General features: G+C 39.2%; 1 protein-coding gene across 4 annotated transcripts in view; it reads right to left on the bottom strand.

Moving 5' to 3' along the window:
* The window catches only part of fstl5 (follistatin like 5), a 168,697-nt gene that overhangs the window by 110,522 nt on the left and 33,345 nt on the right, over nt 1–24,830 (bottom strand). For 2 of the 4 annotated variants that reach the window (XM_022760203.1, XM_022760205.1), the window contains exons 3-4: nt 24,502–24,535; nt 1,991–2,239 (exon numbers count right to left, since the gene is read on the bottom strand). In XM_022760203.1, the coding sequence (XP_022615924.1) occupies nt 1,991–2,239; nt 24,502–24,535 (283 nt within the window). The remainder of the gene's footprint in view (nt 1–1,990; nt 2,240–24,501; nt 24,536–24,830) is intronic. The other 2 variants (XM_022760204.1, XM_022760206.1) reach the window with 1 other exon arrangement.

Here is a 24,830-nt window from a genome sequence, read left to right as displayed (position 1 = left end):
GGTAAGGAGGACGTGCGGTTTCTTTTTGTTTTGGTTTGTTTTGGCTTTAAAATCCGAGGATGTTAATATATACCCCCCACCCAAAAAAAAAAACCTCTCTGTGGGGAGGACCACAGAGAATTTCATGTGCAACAATACATAGATGCAAAGCCATACCCAGCCATCTGTGAAGTTACTTTTCAAAGTTAACAAGTGAGGTAAGAAACCCTGTCAAATCAATGCAGAGTCTCAGTCAGTTGTTCATGAATACTATGAATATGCTGTCTGAGAGCAATGTGCAACTATTCCCCTTCGCCCTGACTGAAACAAAGGTGCTGAGTGTCATGAGCTCTTACTTTAGTGATGTCTACTTTTACAAAACGGAGAGTAGCCTCGTTTCCAGGGACTAAGAATAATTGCTGTGTTTATACAATAAATGGCAGAGAGCAGTCAACCTTCTCTGGGGAAATATGAACACTACAGCACTACCACCTGCTCCTGCCTTTAAACTGAGCTGTGCATTTTACAGACAGCTATATGACTGGTTTAAGATTGTGTCCTTTGTTCTTTAGGTTGTGTTTAATATGCAACATTATACTTGTCAACATTTCTACAGATCTTGTATGTTCTACGCTGCCTTCTGTGTTAGCTACATCATGTCTGAAATGTCATTTTGTGTTATTTGATGTACTGTATCTGCTTGTCTTTTGACATGAAGTATTAAGATGTGCAGTAAACCATGAATCTACTTCAGAATGGTAATTGTTCTGCTGAGAACATTAGAGATACCCCCCCTAATTACGACGCTGCTTTTCATGTTTTTCCCTGTATAATATTCCCACACGTATTTACCAACATCATTATTTTTCTCCATGACAAGATGAGAATGTAGATGCTTGATGGATCCACTTTTACTGCGTACAGTTTTACCATGTGTTGAACAAGATGTGATGCAGAATGTTATGTTAGACAAGAAAAGAAAGAAAAGTTATCTGATTTCTACACAGCTGCCACCACTGTGAAGGAATAAATTGACATTTTGGGAAAAACGCCGTGCTCCCAGTCCAAAGACAACAAATCGCACCTACCAACACCTCTAAAATCTCACTAATTAACACTTTAAATCATATTTGGTTTCTCTGTACAAAGCCTCAAATATAAAAATTAATGTCTGAACTATTTGTTTGATATGAATACTAAGTTCCCATCGTCTCTGCTGGTTGCATGGAAACTACTTAATTAATCAGCTTGAGAGGTGCTGAGAGGGCGATTCGCTTAACTACGGACAGAGCCAGGAAATGCATTTCCCCGTTTTTCCTTTGTAGGCTAAGCTAAGCTAACATGTTGCTGCCTGCAGCTTCATACTTAATGGAAAGATATGTGAATGGCATCAATCTTCTCATCCTCCACCAGAAAGCAAATATATTCCCCAAAATATTTCAGAAATCAATCTATTCCTTTAACACCAAGTTCAGTCTATTCACGGCATGAGGGTTTGCTTTTTTTTTTCCTGGAGTGCTGCTGTATGTTTGAAATCTTTTCAATAAACCATTTAGGTCTAGGGTACGAAACTATTGATATGCCAAAATTGAGATTTTACAAGTATAAAGAAGAGGAACTTCGTAATGACGCTTGGTTATTTGCCAAAGAGGCTGGAGGAGTAGACTAGCTTAGCAGGCAACATTTGGCTGAGAGCAAGTTCCCACCCAGTTTAAGTCTCTTGCTCATAGATGATTCGGTTATTCTTCTTCTTCTACATTGAAAAAGTTTTCTTAATTCATTCCCTATTCTTTTAAGTCATAAGTAACCTAGACACAGTCTTGTGTTGTTCAGGTCAGACATAGCACTGACACTGCTCTAAGGTTAAGCATTTGTGTTCCATGGGGACTAGATAGCTAGCGTAAATAAAATTACACAGTTTGGATAAATACATACTTGCAAAGGGTACAAGACACTGTATCCACTGGTCCACACGCTTCCTGCATTAGAGAAAGGTCACAGGAGCTCTTACCTTTATAGAAGCACTCCTCACTGTGCGTGATGGTAATCCTGTGTCCTCTCAGACAGGAGGCCCGGTGGAGCTCACAATGGTTCTGGTACAGCTTCCCATCCGAGCCGCACACGGGTTTGTAGTGCGGTTTACAGTGGTCCAAGCACTTGCACTCCCCCTGGCCAGTCTCATGGTTGACCACACAGTGACGCCCCAGGCCACAGTACTTGTGTTCACATGGACCTGGGTAGCCATTGTGTCCAACAAAACCTGCAGTAACAAACACACACACACACACACACACAAAAAAAAAAAGGAGTTACATTTTTGTCTGACCACAATCAGTGATGTGTGTATCTGCGGAAACAGATGCAAGGCCTTGGTTTTAGCTCTTGTTACAGGCTGGGGTTCATTTAGGCGGTTTCAGTCCCGTCACCCCTCAGGGAATCCCCATCGATATTGGATGGTGTTTTTCTCAACTCACAAAGTGTCAGTCAAATCCATAAATTATGCAAGTCAAGTTCTCTACAAAGCACCCACCGTGGGAGTGATTAAAAAAAAAAAAAAAAAAGTGTTTATTTTATGCCACAAATCCCCCAAAATGCAATGCCAACAAAAACATCTCCTGTTTTGTCATTTGATATATGCACATGCAGAAGCAAGACTGCAAACATGTCATGTAAACCCAAAGTTCAATTAAAATACTTTAAATTAACTAGAAACACCTCCTGTATATGTGACATCTGACACTATTATTTATTCTCAGTGCAAGATATAAGGCTTTTTTTCCTTCTTTCTTTTGTAAATTATAAACGGTATAGTGTGGTTTACCGTTACCAACACTTTCTCAGAAAACATGACCCTTATAATGATGAGAGCTAAAATGTCACTGAGTATTCATTTGATCTGAGGGCTGAGGAGGTGAGGGTTTGAAATGAAAAGAAAAGCAAGATGAAATGTAGGAAAAGTGTCCTTGAGTGGGACATTTATTTGTGATTGGCTTCAGGGTTGCAGTTCCACAGCAGACCCTGAACTCTGACCACTGTGTGGAGGAAGCAAGAAAAGGAGAGTTTCCCAGTGGGGATTAGTGGAGTAGCAGGGAAAAAAAGGTAATAATAGAGCCAAATATTGCAGGTTGTATGTTTGTTTGTTTTTTTTAGCAGGAAGGTTATTGGTTTAGAAAATTAATGGGTTTTTTTTAAAAAAGGGATATACAGCAGGAATGTGAGGATAGCTTCATTTACAACAAGATTTTCCTTCAAGAAATGATTAGTGGGATTTTCTCCGAGGTGAGGATTGTGTTGTGGTCTGCCTTTCCAACCTGCATGGACACTAACAAGTCTTGACAGGCCACAGATCAGTCTGTACAGTAACCCATGAACTTCAGTCAATAGATTGGCTTTCTAATAGCTGGTTACTCACGCTCAGATTGCACTTTGGAATAGTCCTCAAGGCGTAGAGGTGAGAAAAAAAAAAGCACACAAAAATACAGTGACCTTTTCACAAGTAGAATAAGCAGTGGACAAAATTTTACAAGTGTTAGTGTACCGCCCTTTTATCTCATAACAAACAGAGCATTTTAATGGCTACGATGCAAACTAAAATGTTCAAATACACAATCCTCACACACAAACCAATACACACTTAAACACAGTGTTGAGGAACGAAAGCTCTGACACAACGGACTCTGCAGCACCAAAGTAAACAGCCTCATGAAACAGTCTCATGAAGTCTTCTTTAATGAGCACAAAATAAATCATATAACACAGCCTGTGCATATTAGGTGAGAAGCATACGTCTAATCATTGTGAGAGGATCTGGCAGAGGAAACTAAACCACTGTGGCTTGACGTGTCCCACATTATGTTTTCATTTTCTGCAAAACTTTATTTAACCACGCCTGTTACTTTTTGATGTTTCAAGTTAACTATCTTGTTCACTAAGAAACAACCAGTACAAACATGATAAAAAATATCTTTCAGGACTTCAGGGGTTCCTTACAGTAACTTACCAAAAAATTTCATGAATCAATAGTTCTGATATGCATATCTTAGCTGCGTCTAGCAAAAACAGTGAAAAATCAACTGTATGTTACCTCAGCAGCACCAAAAATAAATTCTTATATGTTGACTGTGAAAATAATAACTTTGTTTTGTGTTATTGTAGCAAGCCTCTATTAGTTCCTTTGGCTAGTGCATTATGAAAGAAAGAAAGCCATCTAGATAATTTTTTCTTTCAACATTAAGAAGGAGTGCTTATAATGAATAGTATTCAAAGTAAACATATCAGCAAATGTTCACTGTTACGTGTTTTTCTTTTATTTCCCCTCAAGTATCCAACCCTGGAACAAAAAGCAAGATTATTTTTTGATGATTATGTTCAGGCAACTCACAGCACTAGGTTATAGTTGGGGAATGATCATCACGACTTCATTATTGATCAAGTCAACTCTAACATAAAGCATTAGACAGAATGTGAATCCTTGTCTGTGGTGTTCAGGTCATGTACTTTCCACAACCAGCCATCCGCATCAAACGCCTCTTTCACTGCCAAACAATGTCACAAGATTTATAAGGAAACCAAATGTTGCCAGTGAAAGTACTGTACTGCATTAGGCATTACATTTCCTCCAAAGCATATTTGCTGATGCAAATTAGTTGCACATGATTGTGATTCGTAGAGCGCAGGGTCGCACTGCATTTACTCTAGATAAGTGTCCAAATGAACTGCAAGACTGTCATGCAAAAAAGAAAAATAACTCAACCCAGGAGCATAAAGACTGGCATCCACAAACTTTATTCTCACATTGCACACAATCTGTTGCACTACTGACCAATAAATATCGACTAGAGAGTGGTGCTTCAATGCATTAATTACGATTTTGATGCATTTGGCTTCGAGCAGTATGATCTACTGATAGACTCACACGAAAAGCAAGATGAACACTCAGTGGGCACAGACAGCCTCAGCAGATGGTTGTAGTAATGCATTAAAGAAATGACATTGCTTCTGAGGTCAGATACGTTACACACCGAGGAGTCAGTCTCAGCCTTAAAATCCTAATTCCAAAAATTAAAGACTTGTTTCCACAGAGCCTTGTGTAATCCTGCTGACAGATACGAGCCACATAAACGCAAGGTTTTGTTTTTCCTCGTATTTAAAGACCATGAATTTCAAATCTTCCTGGGCATCACAGAGGATTTCAGTATTATTAAATCCTTAAATTTCACGTTTGACAGCTATGTGGCTTTCAATTAAATGTGTTCATTTTAGCAGTTGGACGTCAGGGTAAACAAACCGACTTCAAGTGTTAAGCCTCATTCACATCCATAACATCTCCCCACACACAGTCCTGCACTATCCTCTAGCCGTCACAGAGGATTTAGACGAGATACGAGTGTGTACACTGTGACCTGATTGGAGCCAGTCAATTTGCTAGTTTATTAATTCCCCGCGGTGCCCTGGCATAATGATTATTCAGTGAATTTGTGTCGCACAGCCAGGCATCCTCTGCCACCAGCAGGGTCAGCGAAGGGCGCAGTCATTTGTTATCAGTATGCACATCCAACGGTCTGGTCATCAGCTGACATCAGAGACAAATGAGGAATTGCGGACAGCCATTCATTTATCGATGACCTGTTACTTTTTCAGAGCGTGGACTGAAATACATGATGCTTAGCATTATGTCGACTGCAGCATGTCGAAAACACTGCATCAGTTTATGCCTCAGTCAGCCACTGCAATTGCAGTTCACATTGATCTTTGTCCAGACTCGTGTAATACATATCATGGAGGCATTTGTTAAAAGATATTAAGAGTATTGTTTGATTTATGATATAGGAATATACATAAATGAAATTTATTTGGCCTGACTGTGTTATGTTTTGTTGTTCTTGATCTGCTGTATGTCTCCTGTATTAGTGTGTAAATTCATTGAACAAAAAAAAAAAAAACAAGAGTCCAATTCCTTGTATGTGTTCACATGCTCAGCCAATAAAGGTGATTTTGATAGAACACAAAGTTGTAGTCATGACAATAAACTATGCTTTAAATACGGCTGGTGCTGCAAAGAAGCTACAAATTCTAACACCTGGGTGTTTCACACACATCAACTCAGCAGCATAGAGGATCTATACTTCACAGTCAATGAAGTTGACCATTGACTTTTTGGATATAAAATGTCATCACTCCTTCATTTTATCCTATTAAACACAATGAAATTTTAATTACGATTAGCATAAGATTTCTGGAGTTATGGCCAAAAATGTGTTTTTGTGAAGTCACAGCGACTTTGACCTTTAACCACCAAATTGTAATCAGTTTATCTTCAAGTCCAAGTGGACGTTTGTGCCAAATTTGGAGAAATTCCCTAAAGGCGTTTCTGAGATGAATGGGACGGACAGACGGACAACTCCATTCACCATCTGTGTGTCATTTGCACTTGACAACTATGACACAGACGACAGCCAATCACCTTCATAGTATATGTACAAAAAAAAATGCTTGCTTACTTTATGACTAAAGCCATAAAAAAGAGGAAGATATAATTGCAAATCCTTAATTCAACATTTATATTACTACAGCGAAACGTTCACTGAACATCTGCAAATCCACCGTATGACCTTTGATCAAGTTCTATAATAACAATCAATGATCAACAATTTCAGTATTTTAAAATCAGCAAAAGCTTTCAGCGTGGAGAATGCATTTAGATGCAAAGAAAATCAGTCTGAATTGTCTCATTAAAAATAAAGCAGGCAGTAAATGCATCCTGTGCCAGTAAAATGTTAACCTTTAGTCTGAGCATGTAGGCAACACCAAGGTCCTGACATATGTTACTCCAGTGTGCATCATTTGAAGGGCATCATCCCTCGATGCATGCGTAATGAGGTGAACACAGTGCGCAGGGATAACAGACGTACTTGGACAAGGCCAACATAATCAGATTGTCATTGCAGATGGATCAAAGCTTCGATATCACAGCAGAAGAGAAGCCTGCGAAAAAAACACAAAAGCGGTATAATGGAAACTGCCCTCCACAAATGTGCAACAACCCGCTCTCTGTGTGTAAAGTCATTCAAGCCGCCTTCTGACATCTCTGGTGCTCATTCTGAATCTAAATGCTCACATCCACTTAAGCAATATGTCCCGATGTTTTCAAGCATGTTGACTCTTGGACAAGCATCTTTTTTCAACATGCTATACTCCGCTTCCTTTTTCTGGCATGGCTTTTTCCTCTCTTCCTAAACTAAGAATGTTCGTTTGGTACACATCTGATGTTTTCCATTACAGCCGCTCAGAGTCCTGAGGGAGAGTGCAGAGTGTGGTAAACAACAGTCAGAGGCTCTGAGCTCACTCGGTGCACCAAGTTAAGCTGGCCCACAAGGCCCATGAACGAGAACAAGGGGATGCAAATCAGAATAAACAACTACTAAAACAATACTAAAACTTTTACACGGCACATAAACAATGTCACATTCCCTCACACCAGCTGACAGTTTGCTTGATTAAGTTCTTTGAAAGTCTCAGCAGACGTCGAGCAGATATATAAGAGGATACACAAGCACCTACAGCAGCAGCAGCAGCTGTTAAGTGTATTTTTAGTCAACCTGCTGTCATGCAAAGAACAGAGTTCAACGTATTCAACGTATTAATGGCTAAAGGTCTGACATCATTCAATCTGCCATGACCCAAGGTTTTCTCAAACAATCACTGAATTAAACTGTGACCATTAGCAGTGTCGTAGAGTCTAATAGTGGAACAGTGAGCTCCTGAATGTCACCAATTTATTAACAGTGAATATTTATGGAGCGAGGAATTTAATGGCACAGAGCTCAATTCATTTTCAGTCAGCTTGAGTTATAGGTATCCACAGTTTCTTAGATTTAATTTCAGATTTGCAATAAGGGAACAACTAGTAGTTTAGTTTTTCCTAAAGACACTTCAACAAACCTGTAACCATCGGACAGTGTTTTGAATTCGATAATCCATAAAATCACATTTCATAATTTGACTGATTTCTGTATTTACACATTATTCAGTTGATAAAAATGTTGAAAATGTTAAATTTTGTCATGCCATAAACAACTGCACTGCCAAAGGATGCAGTTCAGCTAACTTTCAGAGGGTACTCGAGTGTTTACTCAAAATCTGCACTTATCAACACGTTGAAAACCATACAGTTCCTGTCTCTAATGGAAAGTTGATTCCAGGTCTACAAGTGTAAATATGCATAATCATTTTTGCACACTCAGCTGTCAATTTAGAAAGCTCCCGTGTTCTGAAATATGGAGAAATATGCAGCAACTTCACCGGAAGTATTCTTGGCTGATTTGATTAAAAAAAAAAAAGTTGTCTGGTGGAAATAAGTATCAGAAAAGCAGCCAGTTGTAGCTTTGTTATCTTCAACTTTATGCATGTCAAGTCAAAGACTCAATTCCGTCTGCCTCCAAGGTGCAGACCTGTATCCATCAGCAACGTTACGGAGGTGTTGTGTTATCACCTGCTAAAATGCACTTCGTCTCCTTCCCCCATCATACGCTAATTGCCACACTGTGACAACACTTTTACTCCTGGTGGCATAAACAACTCATGAACATTTTATGAGTAGCTATTTGAGGCATAAGAGCTTTTTCAACCCTTTGGAGCCGAGTAACCCACTATGTTTAAAACATTGATGACTTCCCTTCCACCTCAATGGGTCCGTTCCATAGTCCTTCCTCTGAAATGCAAAACAAATGCAAAGTTTTTTTTGTTTTTTTCTTAAATGTGTGATGCCATTTCTTATATTTAGTAAGTTCACGCTTTTGTAGTCAAACATAACTCACCATGTGACTGTAGGCAGACAAATAAAAAGGCTCATTCTGTTGCATGGTTGGAGCAGCTACAGTCTCGCTATTTATTTATGTGGCCTTATTCTTTTGCTATTTTTGTTACGGTTAATGAATTCAATCAAGCCAAACTGCAAATGGACATGGACAAATCCATGGTATCATTAATAAAGGCCTTCTATGTTTTAATGAAAGCAGCGCTCTGCAGCCTCCTGATCTGAAACCTTGCCAGCTTTATTCTGCGTCTCTGCTTTCTAACTGTAAACAAGAATTACCACCTTGTGGTTGTATGCCTCCATCTACCAGTCCAGTTGCAGTTTACACGCAAGTTTGTCGATTCTCATATACTTCACACATACATCTTCAACCCCACAGCACAAACAATCTATACAATCACAACAGTTCCAAGGTGGGCACCCAGTCATCAGTTCAGTGTCCGACCAAATGTAAAATATGGTCACAATCTGTTCCTGAGTTACAGCACTGACTAATGGCCAGAAATGGTTTTGCAGCATTATGATGTCACAGTGAAGTTGACCTTTGAACTTTTGGATAAAAATTGTGTAAAAATGTAAAATGTAAAAATCACTTCATGATTTTGTCCTATTAGACATTTGTGTGAAATTTTGTCATAATTACCGAATCAGTGACCTTGACCTTTGACCATCAAAGTTTAATCAGTTCATCATCGAGTTCCAAGCGAACGTTTCCACCAAACTTGAAGAAATTGCCTTGATATCAGTTTCACAGGAATAGGAGGGATGTATGGACGTACATTAACCTGAAAACATAATGACTCTGACCACAGCTGTCGTGGACGTGGAAGCATATAAATGTGAAGAAAAAGCTTTTGCATTCACATTTTAGACATTTAACTCTTGCATGAAATGCAATTTTTTCTTTAATAATAAAAGCTGCCATGTAAGAAGTGCAAAAGTCAAAGTCACTACGTGCTGACAGGAGTGGCAGAAAAAAATACTTGTGTGCCTCGAATTATCACGTGTGATGGAAAGGTCTTAGATAAAGAAATACAGCAAGGGGTAAATATATTGTCTTTTCAAACAAGACAGGAACATTTCAGTGCAGGTATAGGAGGCAGATATGGGATAGGTGGTTGTTTACTACTGAACATTCATCTTGTAGCTCTCAACAAAACACAACTGACAGCACATGAATAGACTGTGCCGAGTGTTTGTGAAATCTAAAACAGCACCCAAATCAAGTCGCGTTCAATTTATTCATAAAATACCGTCTGACACATTCATCACAAACCACTTAGCAGACTACAAAGGATATACTGTAAACACAAATTAAAACTATATGAACAGACTGCACATTGGATATTCTCCAGCTTGTCATTGGTTCAGAAAGACATTAATAGCCATACCACAGCTGTCCGCTGCAGTGCCTAAAAAGTACCCCCCCCCCCCAACTGTGAACCTTTTTTCATATCTTATTGTTTGACAACTATGAATCACAGCAGATTAATTATGTTTCTTTGACAGTGATCCATTAGAAAAAAAAAAGGTTTTAATGTAATAGTAAAAGCATCTCTTTTAGAATAAAAACATCAAAAGTTTGTTTTCTCAACAAGGTTTTCAATTTATGCAGAAAATGAGGTCTGTTATTTACATAAACACTTTGTTCTAGGACTTCAATTCCACATATTAAACTCGACTGTGCCTTCTGATGCTGTAAAATGTTATTTTTCTATTAATTGCATGTGTGGTTCAAATACGGCGAAAAATGTTGAATTGTCGGAAATTATCCTGTTGAGCAATACGTGTGCATATTTATATGTACACTAAAAGGTTTTTTTTTTTGTTTTGTTTTTGTTGTTTTTTTTCCCCATTTTGCAAATATTCTACTGAAAACCTGCTGTGACAGAGATTACATCTGGTTTGGGTCAACAGAAAGAGGTCATCACATGACCCAATTATGTTAACAAGTAGCCAGGAAGGCTACAGCAAAAATAGCTATAAAACAACCAAGTGCAAGCAGATCTATAACACAACTTGGAGCCACTGGACGTACAGATTTTTTTCATTATCAAATCAAAAATTCCATAAATGGCATCCTGCCACCTGCCAAGAGTAAATGTTTGATTCTTTTAATCATGAACATTATCTTCCTCTAACTTTACCCCATGACGCCATAACAACTGAGCCTGTTGCTTCAATTTGCTGTGAGAAATGGTTGAAAGCTCAGAAAAATGTTAGTAAGTGGACTTTAAGATTAAAGTGTTTCTGTTGCTTATACTTTATTTTAACCAGATTAGATTAGAGAACAATGAGAAATTATGTCAAATTAGACATGATTAATCTATTGATCAAAGAGATTAATCGATAATTCAACCTATTAGTTGAAGCCCTAGTTGAAATAACAAATGTCACCAACTGATGATACTGGCTATAGCTAATTAACATTGTTTTGGTAAGTGACTAACAACCTTCAATCACAAGTGGATTGTGTTTTTGCAGCAAGACCACGTCACAAAGCAGCAGTTTTAGGAGCTGCAGTCTCCCAGCATGAGTTGTGACCTCCAGTATTTGAAGCAAACACTGCGGTAGCTGTTTCAAAGTGTCGCATACTGTCAATCAACACTTCTTATCTTGTGTAGCTCATCTCTTTTCAGATTGTATCTACAGGTTGTGAATATTATTAGGCTGGCATTCATCTCTGTAGTGTTTGTGCCTTATCATCAGACAAAATGTGATTACAGATGCTAATCGAACCTTTGAGTGTTATTTATAACTTAAGTTACTTACAATTGTTAAAAGCTAACGCTAATTAAATTCAGTATGGGGGATCCAGATTTGAAAAGCAGATTCAGTACTCCATTTGGAGTCAATTAAGTGCTATCACACCACAACTCTGGCACTGGTTATGCACCTTTTTGCTTTAAATGTTTCAGGAGTTGTTGATTTTAGAGTGAAGATAAACTCTATTTTCTCTACCCTATTGTATATTACCATGTAAAATACAATTTCCATTTTTTAATGAATAGTTCTGTGCCTACACTTGCTCCGCTAGATGTTATTTTTTAATCACTTTTTAGCTCTAGAAGACACAATGTGACCGAGGCATTAACTAATGGAATAAAATCTACACTGCATATCCATCACTCTAATGTGCATCTGCTTCTTATTGAGTTACTACACTTGTTACCATCTCCTTTCAGATTTTACTGTTATGAAGATTGTGAACTTAACACTTACTTGTGCCTCAGCAGATGCTACAATATTTACATTTATTCTATTTTAAGTTATATAGTCTAACTTATTGTGTAATGGCTGCGATGTAAAATGGAGCCATGTGAAATACTTAAGTCATTATCAAAATAAAAACAGAAAAATGGAGTCAATTTCAGTAACAAGACTGAAAGAAATGTGTTACTTCCACCCTCTTACAGTATGTGCTGCGCTGGTCCCTGGCTGAGTGCATGTGCTACAGAGTGGATATGAGAGCACCTGGCAGCCACTTGGCAACTTTCCGTCCCATTTCATTCCCCCGCCTAATGACTGAACGTGGGCCCGGCTCCTCTCTCATTCTGTCCACATCAGGATGCAGCACTGAGAGCGTTTCCACCAACAACCCCATTTATCAGAGATTGCAGACTAATTGTAAGCACCCCACGCTACTCCCATTACCACTTCACATTACAGTGGGTTGTCTGGTTGGTGGGCAAACAGCAGAAAACTGAGCAATTTTTCTATCCATATCTGATATTTTTGAATTTGTTTTCTCTGCTGTTGTAATGGTTTTTAGATGACTGTCTTGTTGCATCTCCATATTTAAGGATCAAATATTAGGATACAAAGACTTTTGGTCTACAGCTCAAATCAGAATTACAATCAAATTAAACAAGGGGGCAGATGATATACTGCTGGGAATGCATAGCTTCATGTTTTCTTGAACACAGGGTCCGATATAACCAATGGCACGATGGCCCAGGGTCAGTAAAAGTTTATGCTGGGCGAGTTGACTGACCAGTCGCTGGTCTGTCGGGGCCAGTGACTGCTCACCAACAGAGTGGACTTGGGATCCCAATATATCATCGATGTGGGATGTTGAAGGGGCATTAAAGTTCAGAACTACAGTAAATCTGTTAATTATAGAGTTTAAACCCAAAAGCTGACAGTAATAGAGGGTGCCATCTCATATAGCAGTCTAACGTAAATTCCATAATCACCTTTCAGCATCTTGTAATTCAATTGGTCTACAAAATAATCTACAAATGCAGATGCATGTGCACGTCCCTTCAGATGGATATGTATCAATATCTGTGAAGCGTTTCTGAGATAGAGAGAACTTGTTGTACTTTTCCCAGACAGGTAACAGGCTGCTAACTTCATTGTCCTGTAATATCTAAATGTGCTGTAATGGTTGGATGTACATTTAGGTAGATTTAGCATGAAGGGAAGGCAATAAGTGCCTGTCTTCAATGTTGCTGATAGTTCAGCCTTCTGCTAAGAGAGCTGCAGGAGGGAGGCTGCATTTTCAAGATCAGACATATTTTTTTTTGTTGTTGTTGTTTTTTGTTTGTTTTTAGATTTCTGCACAAACACTGACATGATCATACAATCGTCTTTTCTCCTTCTCATACCGATTTTTGTTTGGATTAAGACTCAACAAGGCCAACAGCAAGGATGTAGGGTTACAGCTAGGATTATATTTATTTAGTGAAGAAACAAATATGTACTAGAGATGCTGAATGCTTTGTCGAACACACACACAAAAAAAATGGCCACAATGAAGATGTTTTTGTTCATCTAGCAATTTGAAGTAATTTCAACAATCAATGCTAAATACAAAGCATTAAAAGCCTCGGTGACTCACCTGGTAGAGCACGTACCACATGGGCTTAGTCCTAATGGGCCCATGGGTTCGAGTCAGACCCACGGCCCTTTGCTGCATGTCATCCCCTCTCTCTCCCTGACATTCCTGCCTCTCTCTCACTGTACTGTCAGAATAAAAGCAAAAATGACCAAAAAAAGAAAAGTTCCCTCTGTGCTCAAGGTAATGTTGCACTGTTTGATTTGAAGGTTTTAAGGTCAACAAATAAGCTACAAGTACTTCTCATAATGGGAAATGTGCAGAGAAAAAAAAAAAAAAGAGATTTGATTAGTCTCTAGACATAATCGCTATGATCCATACGTAGGTGCTCCTTCCCTGGAGCAAACAAGGACAGAGAATGAGAGCAAGAACTCTTCGAAATTCATCCATCCACCCATTATCCATAACCCTTTTCCTTACAGGGTCGCTGGGGACCTGGAGCCAATCCCAGCTGACGTTGGGCGAGGGCAGGTACATGGATAGGTGCTAGTCTATCACAGGGCTGACATATAGATTCAAAACAACCATTAACACCTATGGGATATTAAGAGTCACCAATCAACCCTACCTGTATTGTGGGAGGAATCTGGCAGGTTTGAACCCAGAACCTTCTTGCAGTGAGGCGACAGTGCTGACCACAGCACCACCATGCCGCCAAGCAATCAAATACCAGTAGAAGTAAAAAAAGTTCTCCATAGTAATGGATATCTTATCTGTGATGAAGCTCATATGGTTGTCGGTCTCTGTCTCAGGTTGAAAAGCTAAAGAAAGGGATCAAGGCTTTTGTTATTTAGCTCGCTGAGGGTTATACCGTTTAAACTCAATAGGGGCCTTTCTTTCAAAAAAACCTTGTGCCATTCAAAAATAGGGCATGATTGTGGAATACAATCGTCAAAGTGTTTGTGAAGAGATTAAACAACACATTGCTCCTGTCTGACAAATAAAAAAAAACATCAGAAAAAGAGAGAGTTTTTTTTTTTACAATGATGAAACACATGAAAGACCATCAGCTCATGGAGGAACAGAAGAAAACAAAACTTGAAGCTGATTTTTTTTCCCCCCAAACTGCAGTGATAAGCTAAACCCCCTGCTGATAACAAGGCCATGCAAGACAACAAGAGTGTACTGTCAGTCAAACTGACTTTTTTAAATCTCTCCACATACAAACAGCGATACTAACAGTGCAATAAAAAAAAAAAAAAGAGCTTTGAAAGATAATCTGGAATCGGACTGTGTTGGAGGCACCAGGACCTTTTGTTCTTTTCATTCACATGGTCTATTCATGCTTTCTAAAATTACCACCAAATACTGTCTTATGTTTTAAGGTGAGGAGATTAATGTCCAGCTCCTGGGAAAAGTTGAATAAAGACGGCTGAGAAATCTTTAAGAATTTATTCTCATATTCAGAATTTTTGGACTATGTGGAAGGGCTGAGTGGCATTTTTATGGAATTATTTCATGTTTGGACACTGATGTGGTCCTGCCATTCAGATAAAAGGTACATTAAAGTTAATCTTGGCTTAGAGCAGGAGCTGTCCCTCAAGATAATGTTCCTTTCTATGATTACTCTGTTGACCTTCAGATGGAAAAAAAAAGCACTGCTATTGCCAAGCTTTCATCATTATCCACTGTAAGTACCACGGGTTCATGCAGATCACTAAGAATTATTGATGAATCTCAATTAGATTCGTCTCACTCCATTTAATTCTACATATTCAGGATATGGTTTGCCAAAAATTATGGGTATCAACATCCTGGGAGTCATTTATATGCTGAAGCTGAGTGTTGATGGTAATATTGTTGATCTTGCTAAGTGTGTAGCACGTTACGCTTCCTTTGGCAGAACTGATGGTCGCCATGACAGCTATCAAACTCTTTTTTACCCTTCTGTGTGTGTTATTTTCAAATAAGCAGTTTAATGTTCTTTTCAAGTTCATTAAGCAATTCAACGACATGAAATATATTACATGTCGGTATCGTACAGTATGACTCATAAATGTTATTCTTATGGCCAAGGGCCGTCACTCAATTTTTATGAGCATGAATAATTCCCCCTCAAAGCCACGAGCCAGATAACTATAATTTGAACCTTTTATGCAATCAGGATTCAGAATCTGTAGAATAAAAATCTGTCAAATAAAAAGAAATGATGGTGAGAGTAAGTGATAAAGCAACTAGAGAGTTCTTTTTTTCCCTGAAGGTAACAGTGAATTTCCTACATCTGAACTCATTAACAGGGCTGGAGTGTGAAGCTCATTTGGTTTGCAGAAAAATCAAATGTTACAAGTCCACAAAAATCTGTCTTCAATTAATTATCAGTGGAGCAGTTCAAAACTACTCAAGTAGATGCACTCTTCTATTGCTGAGAAAGAATTTTTGACTTTAAACCAGGGGGCAAAGGCAGTCAAACAGCTAACATACCACTTAAATGTGTATCCAGGGGTGAGAGCAGCAGAGCTATCTCAGTTAATCTGCATTTAAAGAAACACTATTTGAACAATAATTTTTCACAGATTGTAGCTCATTAGAAGCCTGTGACCAAGACAAGAAACAGTTCAGTAGTTCAAATCATGGTTCACACCATGCAGAGTCCTGCTGGTTTGCATTCCAGCCATCTAATTAGGAACTGACTCACACCTGGGACACAGGTTAAGTAGTTAATGATCAGGTAGGATGGAAAAAGACTGTGCAATTTATCACAATTTTTATTCAAGAATCAGGTTAATTTAGGATAACAGTTGCAATCTTTGAGGGTACTTTTCCAACTGTCCTCTTGTGAATTCACAAAACCATTTAGAGTTACGTGGTATAAAATTTGGACAGTTAATTTTAGCTAGTATGTATATTTTGACTAGTCATACAGGTGTAAATTTATACATTACATTACACACATAACATTATTATTCGTAACTAAATCATTGAACCAGCAATTACAATATCAGGGTCCTCGCACTGGCAAAAGGACACTGAATGGAGCCATGTTTAATGTTATTAGCAACAGCTGAACTTTTGCTAGTCAGAATATCCATAGTGAGATGGGCACATAGCCCTTCATTGTATCAGAGGTGAAAAGGCCAATACCACTTTCATGTCTTATAAAACGGATGGTAGAGATGAGAAAGACACCCATGTTAATAACTTATAGACTATATGATTACCGAGTTGGCCGTGTGAGAATTAAAACACTGCAATGACAATATAACACCATTAAAATTTGGGTTTAATTACATTAAGTTTGACGTATTGGACCTTCCAGACGTTTTCCACTCGTAATTACAACATGGAAATTGAAGAAAAACAAAAACCGCAGACTGACCTAGCAAAAATAATTCAATGTGGCTTTTGGTGCAGGTAGAATACTTTGAAACAAAACACCCCATTTCAAACTCCTGGACTTTATCACTCAAACTGGATTAGACTACATTTGAATCTTCTCACAGGTAACTGTAATAATATATATGTAATAATACGCTCCTTGTTTTGTGCTAAACTCCTGTTATCTCAGGAAGGACCATCAAGAAGCACCATCAAAGTTTCTATGAGTCTCTCTCAGACGCTATCCATGTTGCGTATGAATAGTGGTTTATTATTAAAAAAAAGAAAAAAGAAAGAAAACTCAGCATCATTCAAAGGGAATTAGCTTGTATTAGAAGCATTTTTCATACTCAGTGAATGATGATATTAAGAAGAGAACTGATGAATGAGCGGCGGACAACCAAATGTAATATTATGTTAATCTTTTCGTGGGTGTGTTTTTGACGCCACTGTCAGATAACTTATGGGCTATATCCAAAGATTTAGACACTTTTCCTGAAAAACATAGACATGAGCATGAAGTTAAAACTGAGCAAGAAGATCTGCAGTGCAACCGCAGCTTAATACTCTTTGTATTGCAGAGTGACCATGAAAGGTATAGCTGGCTCTTTCCCCCCGAGGAGGTGAAGAGGTGTGCTGTACAGTATTTAGGCCATACATTTACTGTCCTCTTATGGCTTAGTGGGTCAAGGAGCATTGAATGACCTGTAAAGATAGCCACAAAGTCCTGTGGGAATTCAAAAGGAAATTCCTATAGGCCTTTTTTTTTTTTTTTTTAAACTCAGCAACTCATCCAAGTGCCTGTCAGAGGTGCTCATAGGCAGATGGTGCAGTGCAGTCCCACAGCCTGTCTTTAAAAACAACTTCTCTCCCTGCCCATAAAAGGAATGCACAGTCCACAGTAACTTGATTAAGACCCACTGTATGGAAGCTATTACAAATTAAATTGTGGTCAAACAGTGAAAGGCTAGATGGAACAACAGGGAGTTTTCCAGTAATCCTGTCTGAGAAAAGTGCGGGGCAACGCAGTGCTCACCGCTCCTCTGTACAGCTGTGACGAGTTATAAAAACTATAACCCGGGCCCGAGGGGTGGTGTGTAATTTTAGAATTAATATACAATTTAGAGCTTGGTGTTTGCAGCCTCTGAATTATTCAAATGTACTGCTGCTATGGGCTTGGGTCTGGTAGGGGCAAGGCAGCTGCTATGCATACAGATTAATATATTATGTCAGTATAGGAAAAAATGGGAGATGACATAGATCAGGGGAACATAAACATTGGTGCCAGGCAACAAAACAAGATGTTTGCTCTTGTGCAGAGTTCAAACCTGTAAGGCTGTACCATACTAATGGGAATAGTCGAGGATGTTCGATCGTTATCTAAGCCTAATATTGTGGTCTGTCTGTGGGGAAATCTTTCTTCAGTGGCCATATTCACACGGAAGAAGAGTTCTGCACTTCCCCTGGGTACTCAACAAACCAACATGTCCTCTAGTTATGTGAAATTTGATTAAATGCTGGCTTTATAAAGTCTGGGTATATTTAAAACACTAACAAAGGAATTGTAAAGTATTAAAACATATTCAAAACAAGCTATAAGTACTTTTTTCCCCACTGAAATCTCTTAAGTACCATTGTCACCATGAGCTGGATTTTGCTACTGTGCATTGATTATTCAGTTGTCATACATTCAGCGAGTACTTTATTGGAAACACCATCCTGGTACTGAGTAGAGCTTCCATTTGCTCTCAAAACAGCCCTGGCTCTTTGTGGCATGGATTCCACAAGATGTTGGCAACTTTCCTTTCAGATTCTGCTCCATGTTGACATGATTGCATCACATAGTTTCTGCAGATTTGTCAGCTGCATTTTCATGTTGCAAATCTCCCACTTTACCCAACCCAAAGGTTTGCGCTTGGATTCAGATCCGGTGACTAGGGAGGGCATTTAAGTTCACTGCATTCACTGACATGTCAAGCTTGAAACGACTTTTGCTTCGTGATGATGGAGCATTATCCCGTTGGAAGTAGCCCATGCACATGGTCAGCAATATTACACAGATAGGCTGTGGCATTCAAATGATAGCCGATTGGTATTAAGGGGCCCAAAGGGAGGTTGGGTTCATAGATTTATGCTGTTGACATCAAAAATCAGACCTTAAGATCTCCATTCCTCAGCAGAAATCCAGATTCATCAGACCAGGCTAGGTTTTTCCAGTCTTCAAATGTCCAGTTTTGGTGAGTCTGTGTTCACTGGAGCCTCAGACTTCTGACTCCTGACTCCTTGCCAGCCCCTTTTCTGTCTCCCCTCTGTTGTGTCTATCAAATAAATCTTTAAAAATAAACAGAATTACCGCCTCGTGGTTTTATGCCTCTGCCAGCCAAGCTGCTGGAAATATGGTCACAATCTCCCCGTCTGCTCCTGAGTTACAGCGTTGAATAATGGTGTGTTTTTTGCAGAACATTATGATGTCTGAGTGAAGTTGACCTTTGATGATTTGGATAGAAATTATTGTCACTTCATCATTTTATTCTATTAGACATTTGTGTTAAATTGTGTCATAATTAGCAAATTAATTCTTCAGTCACAGTGACCTCTGACCACCAAATTCTAATCAGTTCGTCCTGATGTCCAAGTGAATGTTTGTGCCAAATTTGAAATGCATTAATGAGATATTGTCTTCACAAGAATGGGACGTGCGTATGAATGTAAGGACTGTCGCTGGCGCGGAGGCATAAAAAAAGGAAAAAATCTCTGTTCTAGGCTGACAGGAGTGGAACAAGATGTGGTCTTGTTCTGTTGCAGACAATCTGTCGTAAGGTTTGATGTGTTGTTCATTCTGAGAAGCTTTTCTGCTCACTACAGGTGTAAAGAGTGGTTATCCGAGGTACCGTAGTCTTTGTGTCAGCTCCAAACAGTCCATTTTCCACTGACCTCCCTCATCAACGAGGCATTTCCAAACAGAACTGCCGCTCAGGCTATTGTGTGTGAAAATCCCAGGAGATCAATAGTGTCAGAAATACTCAAAGCAGCCCATCTGGCACCAACAATCACGCCACAGTCAAAGTTACTGAGATCACATTTTTCCCCCCAAATTCTGATGTTTGATGTCAACATTAACTGAAGCTCCTGACATGTATCTACAGTAGTACTACCTCCACAGGGTTCATCCACAACAGATGACAGGTGGACAGCAAAAACGACATGAGCAAAAGGAAACAAACAAAACATGTCTGTCTTTATCATGGATTCCAAGAGGAAAAAAAAAAAATGGCTACAACCTCAAAGTGTTTGTGAACAGGATTCATCTTAAACTGGATGACAAATATCGCACAAATACTTAAACACAGGATAAGCTCTGACCTATTTTACCTTCAACAAAGTCAAACACAAACTGAAACCCCTGAACAAAAGTCGCTAAAAAGCTGTTGGAAGTTCATGTTTGGCAGCAAAGTATTTACGGGATATTAATGAAACATAATTGTAGTTTTATTTAGGATTCATAAATATAATTTTTTGTTAGTTATGTAAATTATGTACCTGTTAAAGCTGCAACCGAAAACAACAATACAGCAAAAGTGACAGAGGATCTAGTGTCACGTTTGTATGGCCGTTTCCTCTCACTGTCGTTAGCATGGACTGAAAATGTCATTGGTCAAACAGCTACAGTAATGTGAACACAAACACATTTTTTACTGAAATGATGAAGTTAGACTGCCTTGGCACCGGCGACTGGACAGGTGTGAACTGACAAACCCGATCAACGTCTCTCCAAAGCAGATTATGGAGAGCGTCCCCAGATATAGTAAATGTGTCATGTTTCACCATGCTCCACCACACCTGTAAAGATTAATCTAAAAATTATACATTGATGGAAAAACATTTGAACCCAAGCTCTAAATTTATACTGGTTAAAATGGTGTTTTGCTTAAGAATAGTCTAATAATTTTAGTTATCTGCAATTACAGCCTCAAAATTTTGTATATATTCAGGAAGCGTGACAATCCTAATTACAAAGAACCTAACATAAAACACAGCTTTTTAAAATCTGATATAAGAAAACAAACATTTTTTTTAAATAACAGCGGTTTGCTACACTGAACATGGTGTGTAAACACTAGCAATTATGTTGGAGTTTAACCGTCTTTTGGCTGTGCACCACACCAGCACGTCATCCCTCATCCGAACAGTGTTGCCACCACTGACACCTTTTACGTGTAATGAGGATGGTAAGATTATCTCAAAAAGTTCCATCAGGTATTTCATATGGCTAAATCAGTCTATTTATTCTGTAAAATTGCATTTCACCGGCAGCCCAAGGTCTTGCTGCAGCCTGCATAACAAGCTCGGTTAGTTTGGCACACCCTCGTTCTGGGACTCCAATTACAGAGCATCCTGGAAAAAGGCTGGGATTTTGTCTGTCTTTGTCTCTTCAGTGCTGACATTCAGTACAAGTTTATAGGCCGCTGCATTCACTCAATCTATAATTATTTTTTGTCTTTTCATTCACACTAAATGTAGATATATAATATCCATCTGTCCATTTTCAGAACCGATCATGTTGTGCAGGGTAACACGTTAGGTGAAAGACTGGGTAAGGCGCACCCTGAACAGGTCGCCAGTCTATCATAGGCGAGGAATGAAATAGTCTCAGACAACTGAACAATGACAGGGAATGGAGTGAGAGGGAATTCACCAATCTACAATACAACACACTGTCACCTAGTTTAGATTTTGAGGGAGGAAACTATTTCAAATCCTCAGGCAGGAAAAAACATTTTAAAAAGATGCAATTGTTTTTGGTTAATTATTACTATAATGAACATATTCTACGGGAATTTTAAAATACAGACTGATTCTCCACTCATTCTCCACCAGGAACTGTTTTGCAGCTTTTTGTAAATATCAGATAAATCACTGTACTCTGTTCAGCTGCTCCTGTGCTTCCTCTCATTTTGGCTGGCTAGATGTCCATTCAAAATGTAGCTTGTGACGTAGCTTGTAAAATTGAAGTTTTAATGCTAAATTGACCTCAGTTGAGTAATAATGAGAAGCCTCCAATGTACGGGGTGATGCTTGAATTATTTATGATTTCCTCTACAGTTCGCTTGCCTTCTCGTTATTGGGGCTGGAAATGAGTTTGCTGAAAACTGGCCAAAGTGAGATCTCCCCTCTCGGCTTACAGAACATGGCGCATTAAAGTGAATCACAGCAGACAGCTGGGGCCGCCCTTTATGGTAATGCACCCTCTACAATTACTGCTTCGACCTTCCCTGGTGAAGAAAAATGGGGAGACGTCCATTTAGCGGCCCTTTCAAACACTTAGTGGCAGACATGTTGGGCAGCAGGACCACCTTTTGCCTGACATTGACTCTTGTTTAGAGGAGACAGAAAAGGCATTAGAAAGGTGACAGGTTGACAGATGAGAAGCACCTGTCAAACAGCAAGAGGACCATGGCGCATTCATGCATCCACACCACCAGCACCTAACTGGTAGAAGACATTGGCTGTGGATAATGGTGCAAACTGCAGCTGCAACTAATGGTTATCTTCAAAACAGATTCATTTATATTTTTATTTATCAATCAGTAAGTAATCAACTGTTTTGTGTAAACAGTTGGCCGAACAATGTGTATAAAATGACAGAAAATGAAAAATGTCATCACAATTGGGAATCGGGAATAAGTTTAAATCTTTTATTGACAATTACTGTGAATGGAGAAATTAACTGCAGATGTAAATTAGAGCTGAAGTGATAATCAATTATGTGTTTAAGTAATTTTTAGAACAAAAGTGCCATAAAAAAAATAAAAAAAACACTTGTTACACGTTCTCAAATGTTAATATTTGCTGGCTTTCTTCGTCTTCTATGGACAGCAAACTGAATATCTTCAGAGACATTTCAATGTCAACTCAATTAACTAATAACTGCCAAATGAATCAACAAATAATTATAGTCTAATGTAAATTCACTCCCACAATTAGAGCTCTTTAGTCTAACATTTTAAAAGCATCTTGATGAACCCAACTTGAGAAACAATACAAGGTGGACTGTTTTTTTATCCCCACAAATCATAGATAGATACCTAGATGTTGTTGTGTCTGTGTTCTCAGCAGGAAGTCACACATACACACACACACACCTGTTGGGTGTTGGACAGCACCAGGGTTGTCCCTTATCAATCCTGTTTGTGATTTTCATGGACTTCAAGGCGCAGCCAGGAGGAGCACTGTGTCCGGTTTGGTGGCCTCAGAATTTATTCTCTGCTATTTGCAGATGATGTGGTACTGTTAGCTTCATCGGACTGTGACCTTGAGCATGCACTGGGGTGGTTTGCACCTGAGTGTGAAGCGGTGATGATGGTCAGCACCTGCAAGTCTGAGGACATGGTTCTCCGCCTAAAAACAGTAGATCACTCTCCTAGGGTTGGGACAGATTTTCTGCCCCAAGTGAAGGAGCATCTTGGGTGGTGAAGAGGGAACTAAACTGGAAGGTAAAGTGCTCGATTTAGCAGTCGACCTTCATTCCTACCTTCACCTATGGTCATGAGCATTGGGTACTGACTGAAAGAACCACATTGTGAATAAAATCAGTTGGCTTGGCTCAGCCTTAGATAAAGGGTATGGAGCTCTGACATGTGGGGGAAGCTCGAAGTAGAGCTGCTGCTCCTTCATGTCGAAAGGACCCAGTTGAGGTTCTTGAGGTTGGCATCTGGTCAGGACTGCGTGTGTGGGTGTACACCAAGAGAACAGTACGGGCCTAAATGCTTGACCCCTACAGTGAGGGGATCCGGTGGCTCTGTTATGCTGCGAAGGGTATTTTGCCGGCATGGTTTGGGCTAACTTGTTCCGCTCAGAGGGAAAGGTCACCGCAAATCAATACAAAGTTTTTCTGAGTGATAATGCCCCCCATCGTATGCTCTGGCCTTCACAGTCACCATATCTCTACCACACTGAACACGTATGGGAGATTTTGGACCGACACCACCGCCATCATCAAAACACCAAATGAGGGAATATCTTTTGGAAGAAAGATGTTCATCCCTCCAGTAGAGTCCCACAGACTCGTAGATTCAATGTCAAGGCACAATGAAGCTGTTCTGGAAGCACATGGTGGCCCAACGCCTTACTAAGAAACTTTATGTTGGTTTTTTCTTAAATTTTTTCACCTGTCTGTAGCGGGTACCTGAGACCAGCAGAGCAAATGTTTGCCCCCAGCCACAGTAGCTGTTGGTTCACTGTGTTAGAACATGATTATCAGGTGAGATATCTTTTTGTTAAACCAAACAAACTGGTTCAAAAGATCAGATGATGGAGTGCTGTGCTCCACTTTGGTTTTTGTTAAAGTATCCGGTTTTGTCTGGTGCTTTTCTTTAAAAAAGTAAAACACTAATACACCATGGGTAGTCTGAAATATCCTACAGCAGATGTGCTTAAGCCATGCTGTTGCCTCCATCAGACAACCACCCTACACCTAACCTGCATGATGTCCAATGCTGGTTGTACATTTTAAGTCATAGGAGGAGGAGGGGGATTAGAAATAGAGACTCACCCTTTATCCTCAAGCTCTCAGGGATCCCATCCTGCTGGAACAAACACAAAAAGGAGAACACAGTTATAATAAACCACAAGATCACTGCATCAACAATATGACAGGAAGCTGTTTTCATTTAGCTGAATGAGTGAAATCCTTGGTGCCTGTACTATAGAAATTGTATTCTACAGACCATGTAATACATGTCGATGCAGGCAAAATGCAAAAGCTTCAAGGATTTCACTCTCTGACCGCAGGAACTTGTTTGAGGCAATGTGGTGTTGCCTGTTTGATTGGCAACAAATGATGCATAAATAAGTCAGACATTAATGTGCCATTATGTTAAG

Source organism: Seriola dumerili, unplaced genomic scaffold (genome assembly GCF_002260705.1).
Source record: "Seriola dumerili isolate Sdu_G_001 unplaced genomic scaffold, Sdu_1.0 BDQW01000331.1, whole genome shotgun sequence".
NCBI classification, from domain to species: Eukaryota; Metazoa; Chordata; class Actinopteri; order Carangiformes; family Carangidae; genus Seriola; species Seriola dumerili.
The sequence above is the reverse complement of the archived record's forward strand: the minus strand, read 5'-3'. Positions and strand labels throughout refer to the sequence as shown.